At 41.3% G+C, this 23,757-nt stretch overlaps 1 protein-coding gene across 3 annotated transcripts in view; it reads right to left on the bottom strand.

Moving 5' to 3' along the window:
• The window catches only part of LOC121857257 (myoneurin-like), a 35,872-nt gene that overhangs the window by 9,834 nt on the left and 2,281 nt on the right, over positions 1-23,757 (bottom strand). Inside the window, exons 2-7 of one of the 3 annotated variants that reach the window (XM_042353247.1) lie at positions 23,531-23,744; positions 20,728-21,671; positions 18,441-18,580; positions 15,809-16,055; positions 13,670-14,219; positions 4,899-5,043 (exon numbers count right to left, since the gene is read on the bottom strand). In XM_042353247.1, coding sequence (XP_042209181.1) covers positions 4,901-5,043; positions 13,670-14,219; positions 15,809-16,055; positions 18,441-18,580; positions 20,728-21,671; positions 23,531-23,744 — 2,238 coding nt within the window. In that variant the 3' untranslated portion in view covers positions 4,899-4,900. Of the gene's footprint in view, positions 1-4,898; positions 5,044-13,026; positions 14,220-15,808; positions 16,056-18,440; positions 18,581-20,727; positions 21,672-23,530; positions 23,745-23,757 lie in introns of those variants that run through there. The other 2 variants (XM_042353246.1, XM_042353245.1) reach the window with 2 other exon arrangements.

Here is a 23,757-nt window from a genome sequence, read left to right as displayed (position 1 = left end):
TAATTTTCTTCAGTCCTGCATTAGATCCCAGTTATGGGGCCTGGGGTTATGACCTTTAGATTTGTTGACTGAACATAGTTATTCTGTCCTGACTTAAATTATAAAATGGGTCTTCAAGTTCATTCCTCCATTTCAGCTTTTCAAAGTTGCCAAGATATTTGCTGATAGACCTACACACAGTATCACCACCACAAACCTCTGTTACAGAACACATGAAAAGTGAATAGTGCAAACTGTGGCTGTGCAGATATCACCCAGTTCTGGACCACTTTAACCCCTACCCCCAGGGTAGGGTGTCGCTGGCTGTATCCCCACTTGGGATAAATCAAGAAAAATCAACTTCCCAAAATAATTGTTAACCTATTTAAATGATAAAACATTAAAAAAGAAGTAATAAAAACTATATATTGACTCTATAAACTTCCCTGTGGCAGCAGTGGTGAGGAAGATAAGGGGACAGTGTTGTTTTGACGCTGACGCTCGTGGTCACTACGCACTTACGGCCATTTTCTGCTTGCCTTTGTGTCCGGGATGGCCAGTAATGCATATATTTACTGATCATAATACTTATTTCCTATAAATAATTCATTTAGAATATTTTATTTGCATTATTTTTCATAAAAAGTGTTCGGCAACACACACACAGTCTGTCTGGCTGTCTTTGTGTTTGGTAGAGCAAGTAATGCATGTAAATAATTATCTGAATAATAATTCCACAAATAGATACAGTGGTCCCTTGGTTAAAGAGCACAATCCGTTCCAGCAGGTTGCTCGTTAACCGAAACCATTGTTTCAATGGGTTTTTGGGTAATTGGTTCCAGCTCACCGAAAATTGCCTAAATTCAACAAAAAAAGGTAGAAAAGTACACTTACTTTGAGGTGTGTATGTAGAAGGCTCCTGGATGATGATGATGTGAATTTGAAGTGGGAGGTGGAGGAGGAGAAGAGAAGGAAGTGGAGGTGGAAGAGAAGCATTTTACTGCTTCTTGGAAGGTGAGTCACCTTCCATGAAAATGTCAGGAACCTCTGGACTGACAGATTCTCCACCATGAACATCCTCTCTCCTTCTTGAAGTGGAAGGCTGAGGGATAGCATCGTGTTTTTTAAAGTTAAACTTGTAAATAAAGAATATTTTCTTTAAAATAACACTGCACTGCACTATATATTGTCAATATGTAAAATAAATTTCAAAATGACCAATAATTTGCTTGGAAACACAGAAAAAAGCGTTTAGTTGAAGAGTCTCAAGCAAGATGTTACCTCCAGTGAAAACAGAGAGAGACTGACGCCTGTTTGCTGTGTTAAGAGGCTGGATGCAGCGCATTAAACTAGTCACTTTACCTTCAATTATGTTCAATAATTGTAAAAATGACTAAAAAAATTAATATCAAACTTTTAAAATTATTGAATAGTATAAACTTATTGATATTTACTAAAATAGTAAGGAATTTAAGCCCTAGAACCGATTAATGTATTGGCGGACTAATACTAAAGCTGGTTGACCAAGTGCAAGCCAAAACTTGTTGAGGTCGGCTCGTAAGAAACTCGTTAACCGAGGGATTGCTCGTTAACTGAAGTTAAGAATCTTATGGAAGGTAACTCGTTAACCGAGGGACCATTGTACAGTAATACCCCGCTTAGCCAGAGACGAACTTCACTTAACGCGGGTTTTTTCCACGTATACGCGGCGAGTGTCCGGCTCGAGACGCTATTTTTAGATTCGCCCCACCCGCCTGCTCCAGCCTCCTCCCTCCGCTTGGGCAAGCCGCGCTGTAAGGTTGCGCAGTGCACATCTCTGTTGCGTTATCACTGACGTCATATGCCGTATCGGACTGTGATTGGCCATGCATCCCTACCCCCCCCCCCTTTTCCGGTGCTAGCTGTAATTGGCTTAAAGTATTATGACGTGTCCACCCGGGGGAGGGAGGAAAGACGACGCTTCACCTAGCCGCGGCAGTTTCATCCCTCCAGGCCACTCCGTGTATACGTGAACCCATTGTTCTGTGAAATGGCTTCCGCCGGACCACCACCGCCACCAGAGAGAGACCTTTCCTTACCTGGACCCAGCCACCCTAAGCCCAAGAAGACACGCCGTGGTCTAAGCTACGAAGTGAAGTACCAGATCATTCAAGATTTGGAGAAAGGAACATGGCAAGTTGATCTCGCGCGCCAGCATGGCGTCAACGAATCTACGATTTGCACTATCAAGAAGGATGCAGCCAAGATCAAAGAGCACATGAAAATCACAAAGTCTGCAGGTGCTTCAACGATCAGGTATTGCCAGAACAGGGTGCTGGCAAAAGTGGAAAATTTGCTGGCGAGTTGTTTGATTCGTCAGGCGTGACGCAACATGGCGGTGGACACGCGCTCAGTGCAGGAGTACGCACGTGAGCTATACGCAGCAGTGTCACGTAAGCTGGGAATTGCAGAGCCCAAACCCTTCAATGCTTCCTCTGGTTGGCTGCATAGGTTTAAGAAGAGGAACAAGATCACCAACATCAACATTGGTGGTGAGGAAGCGAGTGCTGACCGTGTGGCGGCTAGAGATTTTCCTCCGTTCTTACGTGAGATTATGGAGGAAGGACAGTACACCGACGACCAGGTGTTTAACATGGACGAATCTGGTCTTTTCTGGAAAAAGCTACCGTCCAAGACCTTCGTTGTAAAGAATGCCAGCAAGATTCGGGGCCGGAAGATGCAGAAGGAACGCATCACCGTCCTGTTTACCACCAATGCCTCCGGTACCTGTAAACCAAAGTTATCGGTGATTCACACAGCCCGCAAGCCGCACGCCTACAAGAATATGGACATGAACAAGCTTAATGTCCATTGGCTAACCGCACGTAAGGCGTGGATGTCCTCTTCTCTGTCCCTCTTCTGGTTTGACAACTGTTTTGTTCCTGACGTGAAGAAATTATGTGAGCAACAGAATGTTCCATTCAACATTTTGTTGCTCCTTGACAACGCACCTGGACACTCGCCCCTACTTATGGATCGTCACCCCAACGTAAAAGTGGTCTTCCTTCCTCCCAACACTACGTCATTAATCCAGCCCATGGACCAGGAGTTGATCTGCAATGTGAAAGCTGCGTACTCTGCAAAGAAGTTCAAGCTCCTGAATGACTCTACCAACACCAAGGATGAGTTGCGTAAGCTGGGTGACACCGACAGCGAGAGTAAAAGCGACGAGGACAAGGAACAAGAGGTGGCGACTCAAGAAGTTCTCGTCAAACAATTTTGGAAGAAGTTTAACGTCAAACAAGCTGTAGACTTCTTGGTGGAGGCATGGGATCAGCTGTCTATTGCTACGATTCGTCATTCATGGAGACATGTGTTGCATGGCATACCAGGTGAGAGGAGGAGTGAACCTGTGACTAGTGAGGTTCAGACTGTTGCAGTTAGTGGACCTTGCCAGAGAAGCTGCGCTCAATATTACAGCTGAAGGCTTCTCCGAGACCACCAACGAAGACATCCTGGAGGTGATCAGAGATCCTGAAGTGACTGCCGACGAGATGTTGGAAGAAGATCACGTCAGTGAAGAGGAGGAAGAAGGTGCGTCATTCTCCGAAGAAGACAGTTTGAGTCATAGTGATATTAAGGGTGCCATGGAGTGTGCAGAGAAAATGAAGTCCTTCCTTTCCCATGACAATGACGATGACCGCTATGAAGTCTTCCATACCCGGCTGGTGCAGGCTATGGAGCCGTACATCACGGTGTATCAAGACAACATAAACACCAGCCGTCAAAAAAGCATAACCGAGTTCTTCGCCCGCAACCCACCACAGCCAGCCCAAGCCAGTGATAGTGACAGAGAAGATGACTTTGAGGGATTTGTCAGGGAGGCCATAACAAGTGTGGGTGACAGTGATGGTGACTCACCTGAGGGCCAGTAGCCTGCCCTCTGCCTCGGAACGAGCCTCCATCCCCGTACGCCGACCCATCTCTTCTACTAACGTAAGTGTTCAACATAACTTTTAGTTTTCCTAACTTAACCTTTATTTTTCCTAACCTAACCTCTTCTATATTACTTGTTTTTTCATACCATCATAAAGTTAAGATAAAATTTTTACTACAACATAGTTATGTGTCGTCAAAAAGTGGAGTTTGGGGGTCGGGCCAGTTTCTATTGGAATTAATCCCATATGTTCTGTTGTTCACTTAGCGCGGTTTTCACTTAACACGGTACCCTGTGGGTTTTATTGACCGCGTTAAGCGGGGTACTACTGTACATTTATAACATAATCACAGCATTGTTTTCCAGTAATACTACACTTCTTTTAGCAATATTACTTTGATACAACATGATAAAATGGACATTTATAACATAATCATAGCATTATTTTCCAGTAAAACTACAATACTTTTAACAATACAGGGCATCCTTGCTTAACGTTGGGGACACGTTCCTGAAAACGGGACGTTATACGAAACAACATTAAGCTGATAAATTTTCCCCATAAGAAATACATAAAATATGGGTGTTATGTTCCCCGGCCTCCCTTTGACCCGTGAAATACATTACATGTACAGAAAATCATTGACATTTATATAGAAAATAAGGCATACATATACAATTACTAAGTTTGTATTAATACTCACCGATGGACGGAGGTGGTAGAGCGAGTGTGAGATGGGTAGTGAAGCGGAGGAGGCGGGAGCGGAGGAAGAGGAGGATAGCGCAGCCAAACGAGAGAGGGTGATACACCGTAAAAAGTAGTCTGTGAGGACGCAAAACGACCAAGTCATCGTCCCAAATTTTTGGTATCTGAAGATTAGTGACGTAATACTGAAACAACATTAAGCACACCGACGTCATACGAGGACTTACTGTATTACTTTGATACACCGTGATAAATGGGCAGACAATGAAAATGAAACAAACAAAGGCAGGTACTTACATTCAGGAAGCTTCCCTGGGCCGAGCGTGTGGTGTGAGAGGCAAATAGTCACGCTGGAACATGATAACCCGAGCTGGGCATTCAAACAATGCCGCGAAATGGAGCGCATTCCAGAACATCAACCGGGGCGCCCTAGATGGACGTTCTGGAATGTCAACCAGGGGTGTAGCGGTTAATGCTGAATTTAATGTGTTCAAAGATATAACTGATTGAAAACATTAACTTTCAAGAAATGAGTGGAATTTTTTTTTTTAAATAAAGAATGTTTACCATTGCAGTCACAAACATTCATTATTTAAGGAGAATACATTTGGAATAAATCCACTATTTCTCTTCACTAATTAGTAATTACAGGTATATCAAGACAAATGACAGCAAACATATAAAGCAACGGATATTAATGACCTTTTTATAAAGAGTAGAATCAAGTGTAAACACCACATTGACATAAAAGTGTCGCGAAGACGAACACCATTGGGAGGTAGTGGGCTCGGCAGAAGATCCGCTCGGACGAACCGATAGATCTCTTATAATACTGTACTCTATTTACCCCAACATAACCACTCAAATTTAGATCACCCCTGTACTCTCCTCACCTGAGTAGCCAATTGGGGTATGTAATTGATGTGAGAAGTGGGAGGTTATAGGGCACTGTAATATGAGCAGTTAAAGAGGATGATATACACATGCTTGAGCAAGCTGAAATGAAAATGCTGAGGTAGATGTTACACGAAAAGATAAGAAATCCTGTCCAGATTATAAGCTGAGTTTTACAGAAAAGTAGACTGAGGTGACATGGTGGAGACCAACTGGGTCAAGAGGTGCATGAGACTGAGTGTGGAGAGTAGGTCAAGAATGACATGGGGAGAGGTTATAAAAGATTAAATAAGTTAAGAACCTGATGAGAGAACTTGCACAAGACCAGGCAGCATGGAGAGCTGCCATCAGATAATTATGGCTCACATGTGAGTTTGGAAAATGGTCATTAAATTGTCAATGATGATCATCACTATCATTACAGCATTGTCCCACAAAGTTCAGTTTCATGCCTGATGTTTTAATAAAATACATGTAATGCTAATACTGTACAGTCAACCCTCACTTTACGCGGTCCCACATTCCACGTTAACGCGGTGCCTTGCCAGAACCTAACGTGCTCACATTACGCGGTGCGTGAACCCCATTACGCGGAGAGTGTCCGGCGCGACGCTATTTTTAGATTCGCCCCACCCACCTGCCTGCCTGTGCTCCTCGCCTCTCCCTCCTCCTCCCTCCGCTTGGGCAAGCCGCGCGGTAAGGTTGCGCAGTGTGTGTCTTTGTTGCGTTATCACTGACGTCATATGACGTATCGGACTGTGATTGGCCATGCATCCCTACCCCCCTCTGCTGCTAGCTGTAATTGGCTTAAAGTATTATGACGTGTCCACCCGGGGGAGGGAGGAAAGATGATCCTTGACCTAGCTGCGCCAGTTTCATCCCTCCACGCCAGACCGTGTAAACGTGCATCCATTGTTCTCTAAAATGGCTTCCGCCGGACCACCACCCCCAGAGAGAAACCTTTCCTTACCTGGACCCAGCGGCACTAAGCCAAAGAAGACACGACGTTCCTTAAGCTACGAGGTGAAGTATACCATCATCCAAGAGTTGGAGAAAGGAACAAGGCAGGTTGATTTGGCGCGCCAGCATGGTGTGAATGAATCTACGATTCGAACAATAAAGAAGGATGCAGCCAAGATAAAGGAGCACATGAAGATCACAAAGTCTACAGGTGCTTCTATGATCAAGTATTTTCACAACCAGGTGCTTCTCAAGACAGAAAAATTACTTGTGAGGTACTTGGTGCGTCAGGCGCGACGGAACATGGCGGTCAACACGCGCTCTGTTAAGGACTACGCACGTGAACTGTACATGGCAGTGGCACTTAAGATGGGAACTACAGAGCCCAAACCCTTTAATGCTTCCTCTGGGTGGTTACAGAGGTTTAAGATCCGGAACAAGATCACCAATATAAACATTGGTGGTGAAGAAGTGAGTGCTGACCGTGCTGCGGCTAGGGAATTTCCTCCGTTTTTACGTGAGATTATGGAGGAAGGACAGTACAGTGACGACCAGGTGTTTAACATGGACGAATCTGGTCTTTTCTGGAAAAAGCTACCTTCCAAGTCCTTCGTTGTAAAGAATGCCAGCAAGATTCGGGGCCGGAAGATGCAGAAGGAACGCATCACCGTCCTGTTTACCACCAATGCCTCCGGTACCAGTAAGCTCAAGTTATCGGTGATCCACACAGCACGCAAGCCGCACGCCTACAAAACCATGGACATGACCAAGCTAAATGTCCACTGGCTGACCGCACGTAAGGCGTGGATGTTCTCTACACTGTCCCTCTCCTGGTTTGATGACTGTTTTGTTCCCGATGTAAAGAAATTCTGTGAGCAACAGAATGTGCCATTCAAGATTTTGTTGCTGCTGGACAACGCACCAGGACACTCGCCCCTACTGTTAGATCGTCACCCCAACGTAAAAGTGGTCTTCCTTCCTCCCAACACTACGTCTATATTACAGCCCATGGACCAAGAGTTAATCTGTAATGTAAAAGCTGCATTCTCTACGAAAAAATTCAAACTCCTGAACGACTACATCAACACCAGGGAAGAGTTGCGCAACCTGAGTGACACCACCACCGATAGCAAGAGCGAAGAAGATGAGGATCAACAGTTGGCACAGCAAAAAATACTGTTCAAACAATTCTGGAGAGTATTTAACATTAAGAAAGCTGTGGACTTCTTGGTGGAGTCATGGGATCAGCTGTCTATTGCTACAATTCGTCACGCATGGAGACATGTGTTGCATGGAATACCAGGTGAGAGGAGGAGTCAATCTGTGACTGGTGAGGTTCAGAATGTTGCAGTAGCAGTGGACCTTGCCAGAGAAGCTGCGCAGACTGTTACAGTTCCAGGCTTCTCCGAGACCACCAACGACAACATCCTGGAGGTGATAAGGGATCCTGATGTGACTACCGACGAGATGGTAGATGATGATGAGGACGACGTCAGTGAAGAGGCAGGTGGTGCGTCATCCCAAGAAGAACAACACTTATCCCATAGTAATGTTAGGGATGCCATCGAGTGTATCGAGAAAGCCAAGCTCCTCCTTTCCGACGACCCTGACACAAACAGGTATGAAATCTTCACTACCCAGCTGTTGCAGACTATAGAGCCCTACATCAAGGCGTATCACGACAACATCAACACCAGCCGTCAGCAAAGCATAACAGATTTCTTCGCCCGCAACCCACCACAGCCAGCCCAAGCCAGTGATAGTGACAGTGAAGATGACTGAGGGATTTGTCAGGGAAGCCCTGACAACTGTAAGTGACAGCGATGGTGATTCACCCGAGGGCCAGTAATCTGCCCTCTGCCTCGGAACCAGCCTCCATCCCCGTATGCCGACCCATCTCATCTACTAACGTAAGTGTTCCACATAACTTTTAGTTTTCCTAACCTAACCTTTATTTTTCCTATGTTAACCTTTATTTTTCCTAACCTAACCTCTTCTATATTACTTGTTTTTTCATACCATCATAAAGTTAAGATAAAATTTTTACTACAACATAGTTGTGTGTCGTCAAAAAGTGGAGTTTGGGGGTCGGCCCGGACTCTATTTCAATTAATCCCATATGTTATGTTATTCACTTTCCGCGGGACCCTGCGGGTTACATTAACTGTGTAAAGTGAGGGCTGACTGTATACATAAATGCTTTTGTTAAGCAAGAAGGAATTAAAAATGATACTAAACATAATTTGCTTGTACAGTTTATGTTTCCCTAATTCACAAGACAATACCTAAATGAGGCAAATATATTTTATGCATTACTGTAACATGATTTTTCCTTTTTCATTTTTGAAAAATGTAAACCATAGCTTTTTTTTTATATATACAGTATAATGGTGCAGGTCAGTTGTAAGTGAAGTAAACATTCTCTGAGCCATTTTGCAATGTAACAATCTGAAAACTTCAGAAGCTGTTTGTGTGTTTCTTGGAATAAATTTTGTTACTATGTACAGTGCTGTACAGTTGGCATCAAAAGTGCACTCTCGCCCAAAATGAAGCAGCATTGACCCCAAATGAGATGAAACAGTCGGGGTAAGTCAGTTTGGAGACTCATTCCTGTCATTCAGTTTCACTGCGGGGAGCCAACTTTTTTCCCTGATTGTACCTGTACAATATTACTTGGTTTCCTAAGGAATAAAAACTTTTATCTTGTTATTTAAACTAGAATATGATTTTCAAATAGTTGTCCAGTATTGTACCTGTTACCATTATCCCAGTGTTATAGACTAAAGGAGCACAGTACAGTATTACTGTAATTTGCTACAAGATATTAGCATCATCTTGTTGTACATGTGTAAAGTAAGCTTTTTGTATGGAATATTTTCTCCACAATATAAAGGTATTATTAAGCTTACTGTTAATAAAGTGGATTTCTATTTTTAGTATTTTCTTCCAAGCATTATGTTGCTGTATGTATAATCAAGGCCGTCTTTTAAAAAAAATTGAGATATTTCTTTCATCATGTTGCTCAATGATTCATGGAACACAGTGTATTATAGAATAGTGCAAATGTGTAAGATCCATTAGATTAGTGGCATTATAGATGAAGAACAGGGAAAAGAGTGTACGTACAGTATTGACGAAATACAGTATACAGTACAGGTACATGCTAAAGAATACAGGACCATATGTTAGTACAGTACTGTACTGTAAAAAAGAAGGTATATGCTGTATTCATGGATTTAGAGAAAGCATAATATAAAGTACAGATACCAGACCATTTATCTGGCTCCCAGGAAACCGGATTTACTAGAAAACCGTTTGATGAACTTTTATTAGTTTTGAAACTGGTAGGTTTAGCCACCATGGTGGCGTACGCTTCAGTTTTAAACAGCCGATGTCTGTGTGTACTGTACTTGTCTCTCTACTTTTTGTGGTTATTTACCCAAATGTATCATCATCTATTAACTCTTTAGAGGCATCACAACATAAGTATTGTTTCTCAATCTTGATCTTTTTTTTTTTCCATTTCTATTTTTTATGGTGCAATTTTTTTCTTATTTTTTATTTTCTCAAGTTTTTTATAAAAAAAAATTATGCAAAAATGGGGTTTAGAAGTGGTGTATTTCCATGGATCATTTACAGTGAATGATAACTACCAGGTAGACCTACCAAGCTCCTTCACCCTGGCCTTACCTGCCATACCCCTAGAGTCTTTCTTTATGTTGTTGCATCAAGAGCAGAACCTCCTTCACTAACAGTACTGTACAGTATATGCCACTTTAAATCTATAAATACTTGACACAAGTGAAGATTTATAGATAACTTTCCTTTTGTTTGTATCAGTTAACATCACTGGTGCCATTGTTGTAGCCACATCACTGTAGCTACATCCCCCTAGCTCTCTCCCTATGTACAATAGATGTAATTTTCTTCATTTTTTATTACAAACACAGATAATCTTACATATAGAATGTGCAAAAAAAGAAAAATAAGAGCAAACTATGGGTTGTATATACTGTAACTAATCGCTATCTTGCAAAGATTCCAGCAATACAAATTATATTTTTCTTCATCAAATCAATGACATCTCATAAGGAAACAATATTTAACCCTATGCACCACGGATCTCTCACTCACTTGTCAGCTGCAGTAATATCTACCCACGTGCCGCCACACGCCCAACCCACACACTACAGTCCTGTGCTTGGTGCTTGGTACTTTGTCAATCACATCTGCCCGCCTTCTTGTAGCTCCATGATTATCGTTCAGCATCAATGGCTGTATGTACATTGCACAGTACTTATCATCAGTGTTTCTTTTCTTACAGTGAGAGGACAGCACTAACATGTAAATTGAAATGTTATGGTGACTGAAGCGATATTTTCTGTGTTTTTGTGGCTATTTTTTAATATCATATTCGCCACTTATCAGCTCACTAGCTGTTTCGGCGGTCTACCCAGTGTTAGTACAGGAAGAAACCGGGGACTGGGAAACCTGTGGTGTTTGTTAGTGAGAGTCACACTCTGTGTCTGGACCGAGGCTCAAACCCTTGACACAGTGGTGAGAGTTATGCGTGTTACAGTTGTGAAAATGATGTGAGCAGTGTCGGCCGCTATCATTGTTTTTGCGTTATCATCATTCGCGTTGTTTTTGTGACTGTGAAGTGAGCAGTGTAACTGTGAAAATGTCTGGGAAGGCCAAGACAACTGTGTCTCTGAGGTGAAGCTTGACATTGTTAAGCAGCATGAGACTCCCCAGAGGCTGTGTGGGTCATGTCTCCACTCCACCCACAAGAGCCCCCTTATAAGGCCTTCATGATGACCAGACTTGTTCTTAATGATGTGGTAAGTGTTCTGTAACTATTTCCTATTGATTTTATACATGTAGGAATTTTTTGTCAATGACACGTGTGTTATGGGGACTGGCTGGGAACGTATCCCATTGAACCCCATGTTATAATGCTCAGTCTACAATATTTCACTCAGCGATGGGTGTTCAGGAATTTAACCCCATCATTTATTGAAGTTTATCTGTATAAGAAAACTAATCAGTTATGTATTCTTAAATTTTAGATGCTAATTAGGTACAATAAAGGTGTACACACATATGGTTGAAGGAGAAAGTGTGGAGTTTGGAAGGGAACAATTATTTGAAGTAGTGGATATTGCTGGTAATGCACAAGAGAGCGAGAATGTAGCATCAGCAGATTGACAGTAACGTTTGCGTCATGTAATCATTGCAGAGGGAATTTAGGATGAAACGCAATAACTAATCAGGGGTTAAGCGTGGGATAAAATCATTACTTTACTGTACTGCATGTATTTCACTTAATATGTTTATTATTGGCTTATGATCATATATCTCAGGTTTTATAATAGAAACCTTTGGGAAAATGTGCTCCACTCTATGAAAAATTTATTTATGAAAGGGTTTTCCAGAACGGAAGCCTTCCGTAAATTGGGGAATGTCTGTACGTCAGAAGGATTTTCTATAAATATTTAAGGTACTGTACAAGAACCAAACAAGATTTAAAAAGACTGGAGATTAAGGGGCCAAGATTTACATACTGTCCATTATTTGTGAATGAATACAAGCTATAACAACTTTCAGTGATGAAAGGATACAGCTGTGCTCATAGATTAACTTATATTGTACAAGGAAATTTTTCCAAGACATGACCAGTACGTATGTGCAAAGATCAATTTCCACAGTAAAAAGGGGAATAAGTTTCCAGGCATCCACAGTCCCCATTTTCATGATGATTCTCTATCCTACAAAGTTTTCTTGATTGAACATAATGAATACAGTACTGTATACAGTACTCTACTCACCAATACATTTGGTGGCTTTCTCCATGAGGATTAGCTGATGTAAGATGACTGCAGGGAATACAAGGCCCATCAGTAGTCTCAAGCTACAGAGATAATGTCCAGCTCATAATTATAATACCATTAAAATGTTATCAGTCCTTGATCCAATGCTTGACATCGGTACAGTGAACCCTCACTTTACACATTCAATTGAACCCACGGCGGCCCGCGTAAAGTGAACAACATAACATATGGGATTAATTGAAATGGAGACTGGCCCCACCCCCAAACTCCACTTTTTCAGACACAATACCTACGTTGTAGTAAAAATAACTTCTTAATTTTATGATGGTATGCACACACAATATATAATTAAGAGAAATATCAATAATATTAGGTTTTTTAACACTTACATTAGTAGAAAAGATGGCTGGGCACACGGGGATGGGCGGTTGGTTCCGAGGCAGAGGGCAGATTATTGGCCCTCACCTGTATCACTTGTATCAATTGTATCACTATCCACCACAGAGGCTTGCAGGGCCTCTTTGTCAAACCCCTCAAAGTCCATATAAGTCCATATCCTCACTATAATTATCACTATCACTGACTTGGGCCGGCTGTGGTGGGTGGCGGGTGAAGAACTCGGTAATGTTTTGATGACTGGGCGACCTTGTGCGCACCCTGCTCGTGCCGCTTACACAACATGGCGGAGGGCGGGAGAGATGGATCCAAAAATGGAGCGGCTCGCCAGCCGCTCTCCGCGTAAAGGGGTACACGCACCGCGGAATGTGAGCATTCCTGTTTCGGCAGGGTACCGAGTAAACGTGGAAACGCGGAATATGGGACTGCGTAAAGCGAGGGTTGACTGTAAATTAAAAATCATTAATCATTCAGGTACATTATCCAGCATAAACTCCAGAATATTGAGGGATTCCATGCAGTGTTCTTGTTTATCAGTCTTCTTCTGTAAAGCATCTTGATCCATTAAACTTATTCCAGACCTCTGACTTGAACTGTTGGTTATGTCACCTGAAGGGTCCATAACCTCCATCACAACACTATCTTCTGACCTGGAGAAATTGCAGCTATCTGAGTAGGACATTGTATCAACGTGGCTGCTGCTGACTAAGTCTAGATTCCCTTCATCTTGAACTGGATCATTAACTGACAACCTGAGTTTATGATGGGAGTGAGTTATAAGATTATTTTCAAGAGCAGAAATACTGTTTTCTGTTTGTAGATGTTGTGATTCATTCACGTCAGATGAGTTTGTTTTATCTAATAAAATATCATGTTCCACTAAGAATCCTGTGGGGAAACTATCAGCAATTTCAGTAACATTGTGTTGTTTCACTGAACTGCACGCTTCATTCTCTAAAGTCTGGATATCAGGTAACTCTACAATACCTGGTGATGAAACAAGTACTGAGAAAGTTTCTTGTTCACAAGGAACATCTGTGTGCCCTCTAAGTTGGGAGTCATCAACTTGACCGGAGGACTGAAAATGTCTTTTATTCTTAACAACTACACTTGTCACGCTATCTAGTTTTCCTGTTTTTTGCTCAATTTTGTCCAAATCTGGCATATCTGCATTTGATTCTTGCATTATGGATGTAAAATCTGCTTCACTTGTTGATTTTATGCCATCAAGACTCTGCAATACATCCAAAGATGAATTGTGAGCTAAATTGCCATCTTCATTTGTTACAGGTGATGTAGATGTACTGAGTAGCTTTGCTAATGGATCTGAAGAAACAGTATGACGATTTAGATTGTGTTTCTTAGAAAGGTGATCACGGAGCTTGTCTGGTCGAGTGGTCCTGAAGTTACACTGCAATTTGGATATTACTGTGCACGTAAGAAGATTAGAGGCAGGAGCATGAAGACGCATATGACGTCGCATATTCTTGGCATGGGAGAAGGAGTGGCCACACACTTCACATTGATGGACCCTTGTCTGGAAGGGAAAATGTATTAACAGATATTTTTATGTGTGAAATATGTTACTTTAGATCAAGTATAAGCTCAAATTTATAACAACAAATAATTTGTTGTCTTAACAAAGCCTTCATTAAGTTAATGCAGCCCTTTAAGAAACTAGTTTGCCAGTAAGCTGAATTAACCCCTTGTGTATGCTCCCCTCACCTCTGAACTGAATAAAATCATCTGGCATTAGCCAAATAATATCAAAAGTGGTGTCCCCAAAGTGAAGGGGTTAATAATCAGAGCATTTTAAACGAATTAATTTCTTCTATTTGAGGAAAGGAGTTCCATGAGAAATCTATTCTTGAATTTTTGGGCTCATCTCTTCTATAATAAAAAAGTAAAATAAAAAAATTCAAATATGATTCAAGTTATTAATTCCTTCAAATATTTGTTTGTGAATACTTGCTGAGGCAAATGTATATTCCCTTTATGTGTTTGCCCTTAGGACAATTATTTATCTTTCTTGTACTGTATGTGTGTGTGTGTGCACACACAAACAAAACACGTAAATAAATAATAATGGGAAAATCTTCTCACAAATAATCAGAAACAAGACAACAAAATGTATAGAAATATAGAAAAATGCAAGAGTCTACCCTCAAGTCAACTCATTCTTTGTTATTAAAGTTGGGTTGGTTGGGCTGACATCAGAAATTTTTTCCTCGTAGAAATTACTGTCACTAGAACAAATGGCATCTGAGCACCAGCTGGGTTGATACGTAGATCAGACTTACAGAATTTATTTTGTAGCCATCTAGCCAACCCAACATGAAGGATGTCAGTAATTGTGGTGTAATACTGCACTGTACTTTTTTCACAATATGTATGTAGGATGGTGTGTGCATGTAAATTAACAAAAATAAATGAAGAAAGTTACGTATATCTACCCAAAAATACGAGTTAAAAAACAACCATAACACCTCAGCCATAGTTTTCTTAAAATAATACACACAATGCCAGTAAATGTGAGGAATAAATAAAAATAATACCAATAAATAAGTTATAACAAAAAATAATATTGCCAAACCAGTACTAAATAAAAGCCAAATGAAGATTTCACACAGTCGCCATTTGCATACACTACCTGCTGCACCAGAGTAACGAAGACCAGCTGGGACGCTGATTCCGTTACGTGTTTGGCCTAAGGACAATTATTTCATTGACTTTTTTTTTTCAAAATATGTCTTTAGGATGGTGTGTGCATGTAACTGAGTAAATATAAATGAAAAAAGTTCACTAAGTGTATGTGTGTTTGCATTCATTCTTTATTCAAGTAACCTGCATTAAGCGGGAAAAGCTTGAGTATAAAAAAACACAAAAGTACCTCTCTCTTACACCAGTATTTTAGACCTAAATCAAAATATAAAATTCTTATAGAAATAATCTAAGCAGTGAAAACAAAATTAAAATGACCACCATATCATTTCTTTTTCATCTGCAGGTACAGGTACTTCGTACTGAAAAACATTCATCACCTTTCATCCACAGAATAATAAAACTGTATATAGCATAAAGAGTTTTGAGGAGGAAAATTGGGAGCTTATCCGGAGAAAGACTAACCTTTGAGTGGGTCGCAAGATGATCATTAAGATGAGTTTTGCGGCTGGAGGTAAAGGCACATCCTGGGTGAGGACAGGGGAACGCTCGACCAGAATGCTGCATCAAGTGAGCCTTAAAGCTACTTATATACTTAGAGGAAAAGCCACATATATCACACAGCAGGCGACTGGTGGGACTGTGGGTGTAAGAGTGAGCCTGAAGTGCATGGCGCCATTTGAATCCTCTCCCACATTCATTACACACAAACCTGTAGAAAATACATGTTGGTCACCTCTCATGTTATATTTTTGGGTTTTAAATAAGAAAAAATATAAGAATACACAAGTAAAGATATTATCAACATCTGTGCTTTATGTGCAAGCATTCACAGATATATGAAAGGATTCCATTCCTGAAAATCCTTTTATAAATCAGATCACATTTTCCTATAGATTCCCATTATAAAAGCTGAGATATACAGTACATGACAGTATTTGCTTCTCAATCTAGCAGAACTTTCCACTATTGAAGGGAATTTCCGGTAAATGTGCGCGTGAGCACACATGCTTGTTTTTGCTCGGACGCCAAACGGTCAGTTTCCCGTCAGGCCTCGCCACACAGTGTTGTGGTCTCCCAAGATATTTTTTATTTTTTCCTGTGCGTGTGCGTAGGTATTGTGTCAGAAAAAGTGGAGTTTGGGGGTCGGCCCGGTCTCTATTTCAATTAATCCCATATGTTCTGTTGTTCACTTTACGCGTTTCCCGCCTTATGCGGGCCTCCGTGGGTTCAATTGACAGCGTAAAGCGAGGTATTACTGTACAGGTACTGTACTTATTAACCCACTTATAAGGTGACAAAGTATTTTTTAATGTTTTTTTACCGAAATATGGCTGTGTGGGAGGTTAGGCGGGTCTTGCGATGCCCGGGGTATAAAGGTTAATGTACCGCACCGTGGATTAGTTGACACCAGACAACCGGCTAGTTGCAGAGACGCTCATCCCTTCCTTCAATATGTTTGTTGGTTGACGAATATATACAGTACTGTATGTTACAAATGAATACCTGATAATACACATACAGTACGTCCGGATAATTCGCAATTTTTATTTCGCTGTCCTCTATTGTTCATGGATGACACCCTGGATGTACCCAAGAACGTTGAAGGGTAGTTTTAAAGTTGCCGGCATTTTCACTGTCGGGACAGAGAGCCATTTGTTCTAGAGACAGTAATTTCTTTTACCTTTAATGTATATGAATGTGTGTGTGTGTGTGTGTGTATAGAGACACACAAAAAATACATACATATAAATAATAATAGGAAAATCCTCTCACAAATAATCAGAAAAAATATTAAAAACGTTGAGTCAACCCTCAACTCCATTCGTGCTTTGTTATGAATAGAGCACGAAGTAGACAAGGGTAGACTCAACATTTGTACTAAATTTTTTTCTGATTATTGTGAGAGGTTTTTCAAATTATTATTTATTTGTATGTGTTTTATGTGTGTGTGTGTGTGTGTGTGTCTACACACACATACATATATACAATACAGGTAAAAGAAATAATTGTCTTAAGGGCAAACACGTAAATGGAGTATACATTTCTTTGTACACAAGTAAAAATGACCCCCCCCCCCCCACGGGTCAGCAAAAGCTATTTGCGGATTGGGTGATTTTGAGAACCTAACCCCGCGAATTTGAAGGGCATGCTGTAATAATAATACTGGTATGTACATGTAAATAAATACATGTAGGATTTAAGGGCTACTGAACTGCACAAGAGAGAGAGAGATCTTTCATCTGTTGACCTCATGACTGTTGCCAGCTTAGCGTTGTTGTCACTGTCAACCTTTAATGCCACTTGTCACAGTTTTGGGCATTAGTCATTGTTACCAATTACAGTATTCTCTTTTTACATAATGTCTTACATGTACTGGTATTTCTCCAGATTTTTTCATATTTAGCGACTTTGTAGCAACTTTAGCGATGAATCTAGTGACAATCACAAACAGGTGTTGGCAACACTGGCAGAGCTACCACAAGCCAGCCAGCTGTTCCCAGGCATCTGCCTTGTTTATAACTTTACACCACATTCATGTAAATGTTTATAAAATCCAGGAGCATTACATGAATGTACTGTAACTGCATTCTTAAACAATTTAACAACAAATATTACAAGTAATGCCCCAGTAACGTTTGTTTGTAAAAAGCCATAGTTAACACCAAAGATATTTTAATGTTTTGAAAGAAGTCCTTATGTGTAGGGACTCCCATAATATGACGAGTGTAAGCACTGACCTTAGGCTGACTTCAGTAACAGTTTCCCTTCTGGAAAAATGCTACAGTTAGGTAAAACTTGTTTGCGAGTGCTGGAAATTAAGTTGCAACCTAGTACGGAGTGATTGAGACTACTGCACCAGTAGAAGTCAAAGTTTGATGCTAGTGGGGGAGCCATACTTAGAGGTAGACCTGTTGTTTAAGACAACCCCTAGTCCTGAACAAAAAAATTTGAGCTTCAAAAGTCAACTTATAGGCTGCAATATATGGTACTTCTACCATGTTTTCCAGGTTAATGCCTTCCACTATCATATACATACAGTGCTTCACTCTGGCCCAGTTAAACATTCCCCGCTCTACTATACAATAAGACTTACGGTTTAGTTGTAGAGTGCTTTGGTGCATGCATTGTCAGGGCGGCACGAGTTCGGAATCTTAGATCACAGTACATACAAAAGAATGGCAGTTCCTGATCATGAAGAGCAAAATGAAGTCGCTGTCCCTCCAGTTCTCGAACCTAAAGCAAACACATACAATAATTACATTACAAATACTGTACTAAGATTGTACAGTAATAAAATACACTACAGCCAATAAAATGACTAAATAAATGGCATATATCATTTCTTTGACAGTCTAAAGAAAATCTTCCATTAACATCTGTAACTTACCTTCAAACAAGGATGGAAAGAAACATGAAAATTAAAGACGGTGGACTTGACCCGAAAACATATTTGAGAATTGAGGCCAGACCTAGTAACTCAAGGTACAGTACCAAGGAAATACTCGTTCAAACTAATAAGATTAACTTCACCATCCCCTTACTAAGAACACTTGAATTTTCTTCACAGAGACATGAGTTACTTTATCAAACAGAAGGTTAACTGAACGAAGCCACATCAATGTGGTATGAAGATCAATCCTTGCTTTATAAGGTTACAGGTGTACCAAGAGGCTCATGTTATTGATGGAACCAAAACCTCCATGCACAGTGACTATTGTGTGACTTGATGGCAATGACCTCTAGTAGCCTCTCATCAGGTCCATCTTTCTCAGGTCACTTACAACCTCTTCCCATTTGGCCTGCTCCTAGCTCTCCTCTCCTGCACATTCTTGGCCTGCTCCTAGCTGTCCTCACCTCCACATTCTCGGCCTGCTCCTAGCTCTCCTCTCCTCCACATTCTTGGCCTGCTCCTAGCTCTCCTCTCCTCCACATTCTTGGCCTGCTCCTAGCTCTCCTCTCCTCCACATTCTTGGCCTGCTCCTAGCTCTCCTCTCCTCCACATTCTTGGCCTGCTCCTAGCTCTCCTCTCCTCCACATTCTTGGCCTGCTCCTAGCTCTCCTCCACATTCTTGGCCTGCTCCTAGCTCCTCTCCCCACATTCTTGGCCTGCTCCTAGCTCCTCACCCCCACATTCTTGGCCTGCTCCTAGCTCTCCTCACCTCCACATTCTCAGCCTGCTCCTAGCTCTCCTCTCTTCCCACCACATTCTCAGCCTGCCTAGCTCTCCTCTCACATTCTTGGCCTGCTCCCTAGCTCTCCTCTCCTCCATTCTTGGCCTGCTCCTAGCTCTCCTCTCCTCCACATTCTCAGCCTGCTCCTAGCTCTCCTCTCCCCACATTCTGGCCTGCTCCTAGCTCTCCTCTCCTCCACATTCTTGGCCTGCTCCTAACTCTCCTCTCCTCCACATTCTCAGCCTGCTCCTAGCTCTCCTCTCCTCCACATTCTTGGCCTGCTCCTAGCTCTCCTCTCCTCCACATTCTTGGCCTGCTCCTAGCTCTCCTCTCTTCCACATTCTTGGCCTGCTCCTAACCAATAGAAGACAGATGTTATCCTTGTTAATTCATCCAGGAATCTTCCACCACTGAGATTCGCTCAGTCACCAATACCCCTCTCAGTTGCCCCGTCCACATTACTAGTTTGTTGAATGGAAATCTTTGAAAATCTCCTGTAAAGTACAAAGCCTCTTCAGGATGGACAAGATTGTGACATTATCTATTTAACTTCACTGCCCAGCAGTTTGATATAAAGGTTATAGTTCTTGGGACCAATCCATGGTAAAATGAATAACTTAAGACGGACAGAATTCAAATAAGTCGTGACTATGGTGCAAATCACTCATGCTACACAGAACTTTAAAATATTACTGTACTTATCTAAAATAAAAAAGTTCACAAGTAATCCATCAATTATCCGAATATTAAAGCCATAATTTTTACTAATTATCCAATAAAGGATATATTTGAGCCACAAGTACTGCCACAGTAACAGTACAGTACAGCAGCTTAAAACTAAATTAATCAAATGGGTGCGTCTGAATTCACAAGACGAGTGTGTCCTACAAGAGGTTTTGTAATGGAGACAGGATTGGTACTATGTCTTGTTACAAGTGAACTGGTGATAGGGAGGTGTATTATGGCTGATGGGGCTAGGCTCAATCTGTATTTTGCTTCACATGGCTACTCCTGCTTCTGTAAGGTCTCTTTTCAAAGGTTTTGGTTGGGGTAATACTAAGCTTCTAATTATGTACAGTAGTTGCATTAACCATTTCCAGTCAAAATCTGGACTCTGACTTAACCCCATAGACTTAGCTGGTGCCAAATAAGAGCTACTTAGGAAGATCCACAGGACAAGGACATAAACTAGGAATGAAAGAAGCTCACCTGGACAAAGCAAAGAGGACATTTGTGTGTAAAGTGTTGAGCATTCTGCACATGCTTCACCAGGTCACCACACCGCTGGAAGGAACAGCTACACACTGTACATACCAACCCTTTTCCCATAGACTTGTGTTTCTGTTGTTTCTTCTGGTGCTGAGACAGAGCCTCTCTACAGTAAACACCTTCTTCTTCTTCTGTATTTACGACTAGGCTTAAAATATCACCTGTACAGTCATTTGCACTATGAATATTTCCATCACTTTCAGTTTCAGTATGACCGCTTACTTGCATTTTGATATTTGGTTGTTCCACAGTGGCCTCTGTGGTGAGGTCTGTCACTGCTCCCAAAGATGGAGGATTCTCACAGTTAGATACATTTACATTAGCTTCCTGAATCTGTGAGTTTAGTGGCTGCTCATAACTCACGTGTTCTTCTCTACAATGAGCAGAAGTCCAGTTACTGTTTGCAGAAGCGCCCATGTCATGAACATCACTGCACAACATCGATAACTCCAATATACCATTATCACACTCAACTTTAACTCCTAAGGAATCAAGCAAGGGATAATCACCTGACTGTTTACTTTGTAAAGGTTCTGATATTTGATCAGGTATTGTTTCAATCACTAAACTCCCTTCATTAACTTGCTCTGCCTGCTTAGCTTCACCTACTTCTTCCCTTTGCTCAAAACTTTTTGTCAAGACTGGCTTCCTGCGGTGTTTTTTCCGAGCGTAGCTTTTACCGTCACCACCATCATTTTCTAACAACTGAACTACCGGTACATTTTGTTCTTTGTTCATCTCCAAACATGCACATATTTGATGTGAGAGGCCAAGCATTTGAGCATACTGGTTGAGCGAAGCAAGATGCAAGGATGAAACACTAATAGTTTCCCCATACAAAAGGCCTATCAGTGCCTCCATCATATTTGCTTCAGCAGTGCCATCTGTAAACAATTGAAATATTATATATGGTACCAGAGTTACAGAAAAAAGTACAATATACAGTACTGTACTGTACAGTCCCTCAAAAAGTAAGTTAGCCATGGGGTCAATGTGGTTCAAGGCTTTCTGAGCAATGTTACTTGACCTGTTTCTGAACGGTTGGTTGTTATACTGTACAGTGGTCACTCGGTTAACGAATGCCTCGGTTAACGAATTACCTTCCATAAGAATCTTCATTTCGGTTAACGAAATTCTGACAAAAATCTTTCGACATGCTTTGGCTTGCTCACCAGCTGGAAGATTAGCCCGCCAATAGAGTAATCGGTTCTAGGGCTTACATTCATTACTATTTGAGTAAATATCAAGAAGGTTGTACTCTTCAATAATTTTCCAAGTTTTATATTAACATTTTGTCATTTTAACACTTATTTAACATAATTGCAGTACAGGGAACTAGTTTTTGGTGCGCCCATCAGCCACTTCACTCACCCACCAAGGCCTCAGTTTGTATCTCTGTTCAGTGGAGGAAACATCTTGGTTGTGGGTCTCTTGAACACAGAGTATTTTTACATTTTTACAGTACAATTATTGCTCATTCTGAAATTTATTTAACATATTGACAATGTGTGCAGTGCAGTGTTGATTTAAAGAAAATAATCTTGAATTACACCTAGTGAACTTAAAATTTTATGGGTGAAATGACGGCATCAAGCATGGGGTGATTTCTCTTCCACCCCCACTTACTTCTCTTCTCCCTTCTCCTCCTCCCCCACTCCTAATTCCCATCATCATCATCATCAACCAGGAACCTTCTACATACACATCTCAAAGTAAGTGTACTTTACTGCATTTATTTTTTACTTTGTATGTAATTTTCGGTGAGCTGGAAATTACCCAATATCCCATTGAAACAATGGTTTCGGTTAACGAACGACCTTCTGGAACGAATTGTGTTCGTTAACCGAGGGACCACTGTACATTAATATAGCTTGATGGGTTTCTTGTTATAATTGAAGTACAGTATCTATTGTGTCATACAAGGACGACTCCCTCCCCCACCTCTAGCTGTTGCTGATGTGGTGAGCAGGTGTACCAACTCTTGATAATGCACTGGGGATAATAATATCAAAGCATTTCGTCTACAGTTTCAAAATGTAGCGACAGAAAATCTAACGATACTGTTTGGGGAACTCTACAGTACTTATAGTCTTATAGATAAGAATAAATTCAAGAATCCGGTTTCTCTCCAGGAATGTTAAGCAGTAGTTTATTACAAGTTCTATACCCTATAACGGGTTAGTCATTTAACTGGCAACCATCAGCCAAATTATGGTCTCCACACACAGTACAGTAACACCTACACTTATCCTTTATGGCCTTCTGTGTCGTTACTTTACAGGGGCTTTGACATTTACCTTTTGCAACACACAGTACATGAGTAGTCTGGAAGGCTTGGTGATAACAGTTCCAGCCCAACACTGAGCTTTAACATAAGCAATGAACTAAATTTCAAAGATTGCAGACTGGCTGAATATCCAGTGGAAGGACGCAGCCTTGGTGAAATGAGTGCAGATTGAACAGACTGCTCTAGAGGGCCTCCTACCTCCTGAAACATCCTTTTCATCTGACCTACTTCATTTGGAGGCATAAGGTGTGACAAGGAGGACTAAGTAATCTAAACACAGTTAAAGATTTAGCCTCAGTGACACAGAAGAGTTTTATCAACTACAGTATCTTGACAACCCAAACAAGACCAGCACTATTACAAAAGGTGTCTGGCTTTAGGACATACTGTACCTGGAAATGGTTTATCACAGGAAAACAATACTGATAAGAGCAATATGATTACTGCAATACTCACCCTGTTGTGTTGAGGAAGACTTCAAGGGTACATCATCTATGGAAATAATAAGAGGCCTTAAGACAGACCAATCGCGCTGTTCTGCCAACCGTCCTTGAAGAACAGAAGCTATAACTGTAGAGTGAGCAGCAAGTACACAGCTGTGTGCTGCAGTCTGCTGACCATCACTGCCCATGACAACAATGTCACACAGTTCTCGTTTCCCACGTAACCACTGTAATGTTGAT

This window comes from Homarus americanus, unplaced genomic scaffold (genome assembly GCF_018991925.1).
Source record: "Homarus americanus isolate GMGI-L3 unplaced genomic scaffold, GMGI_Hamer_2.0 scaffold20465, whole genome shotgun sequence".
NCBI classification, from domain to species: Eukaryota; Metazoa; Arthropoda; class Malacostraca; order Decapoda; family Nephropidae; genus Homarus; species Homarus americanus.
This window is presented reverse-complemented; position numbering and strand designations above follow the sequence as displayed.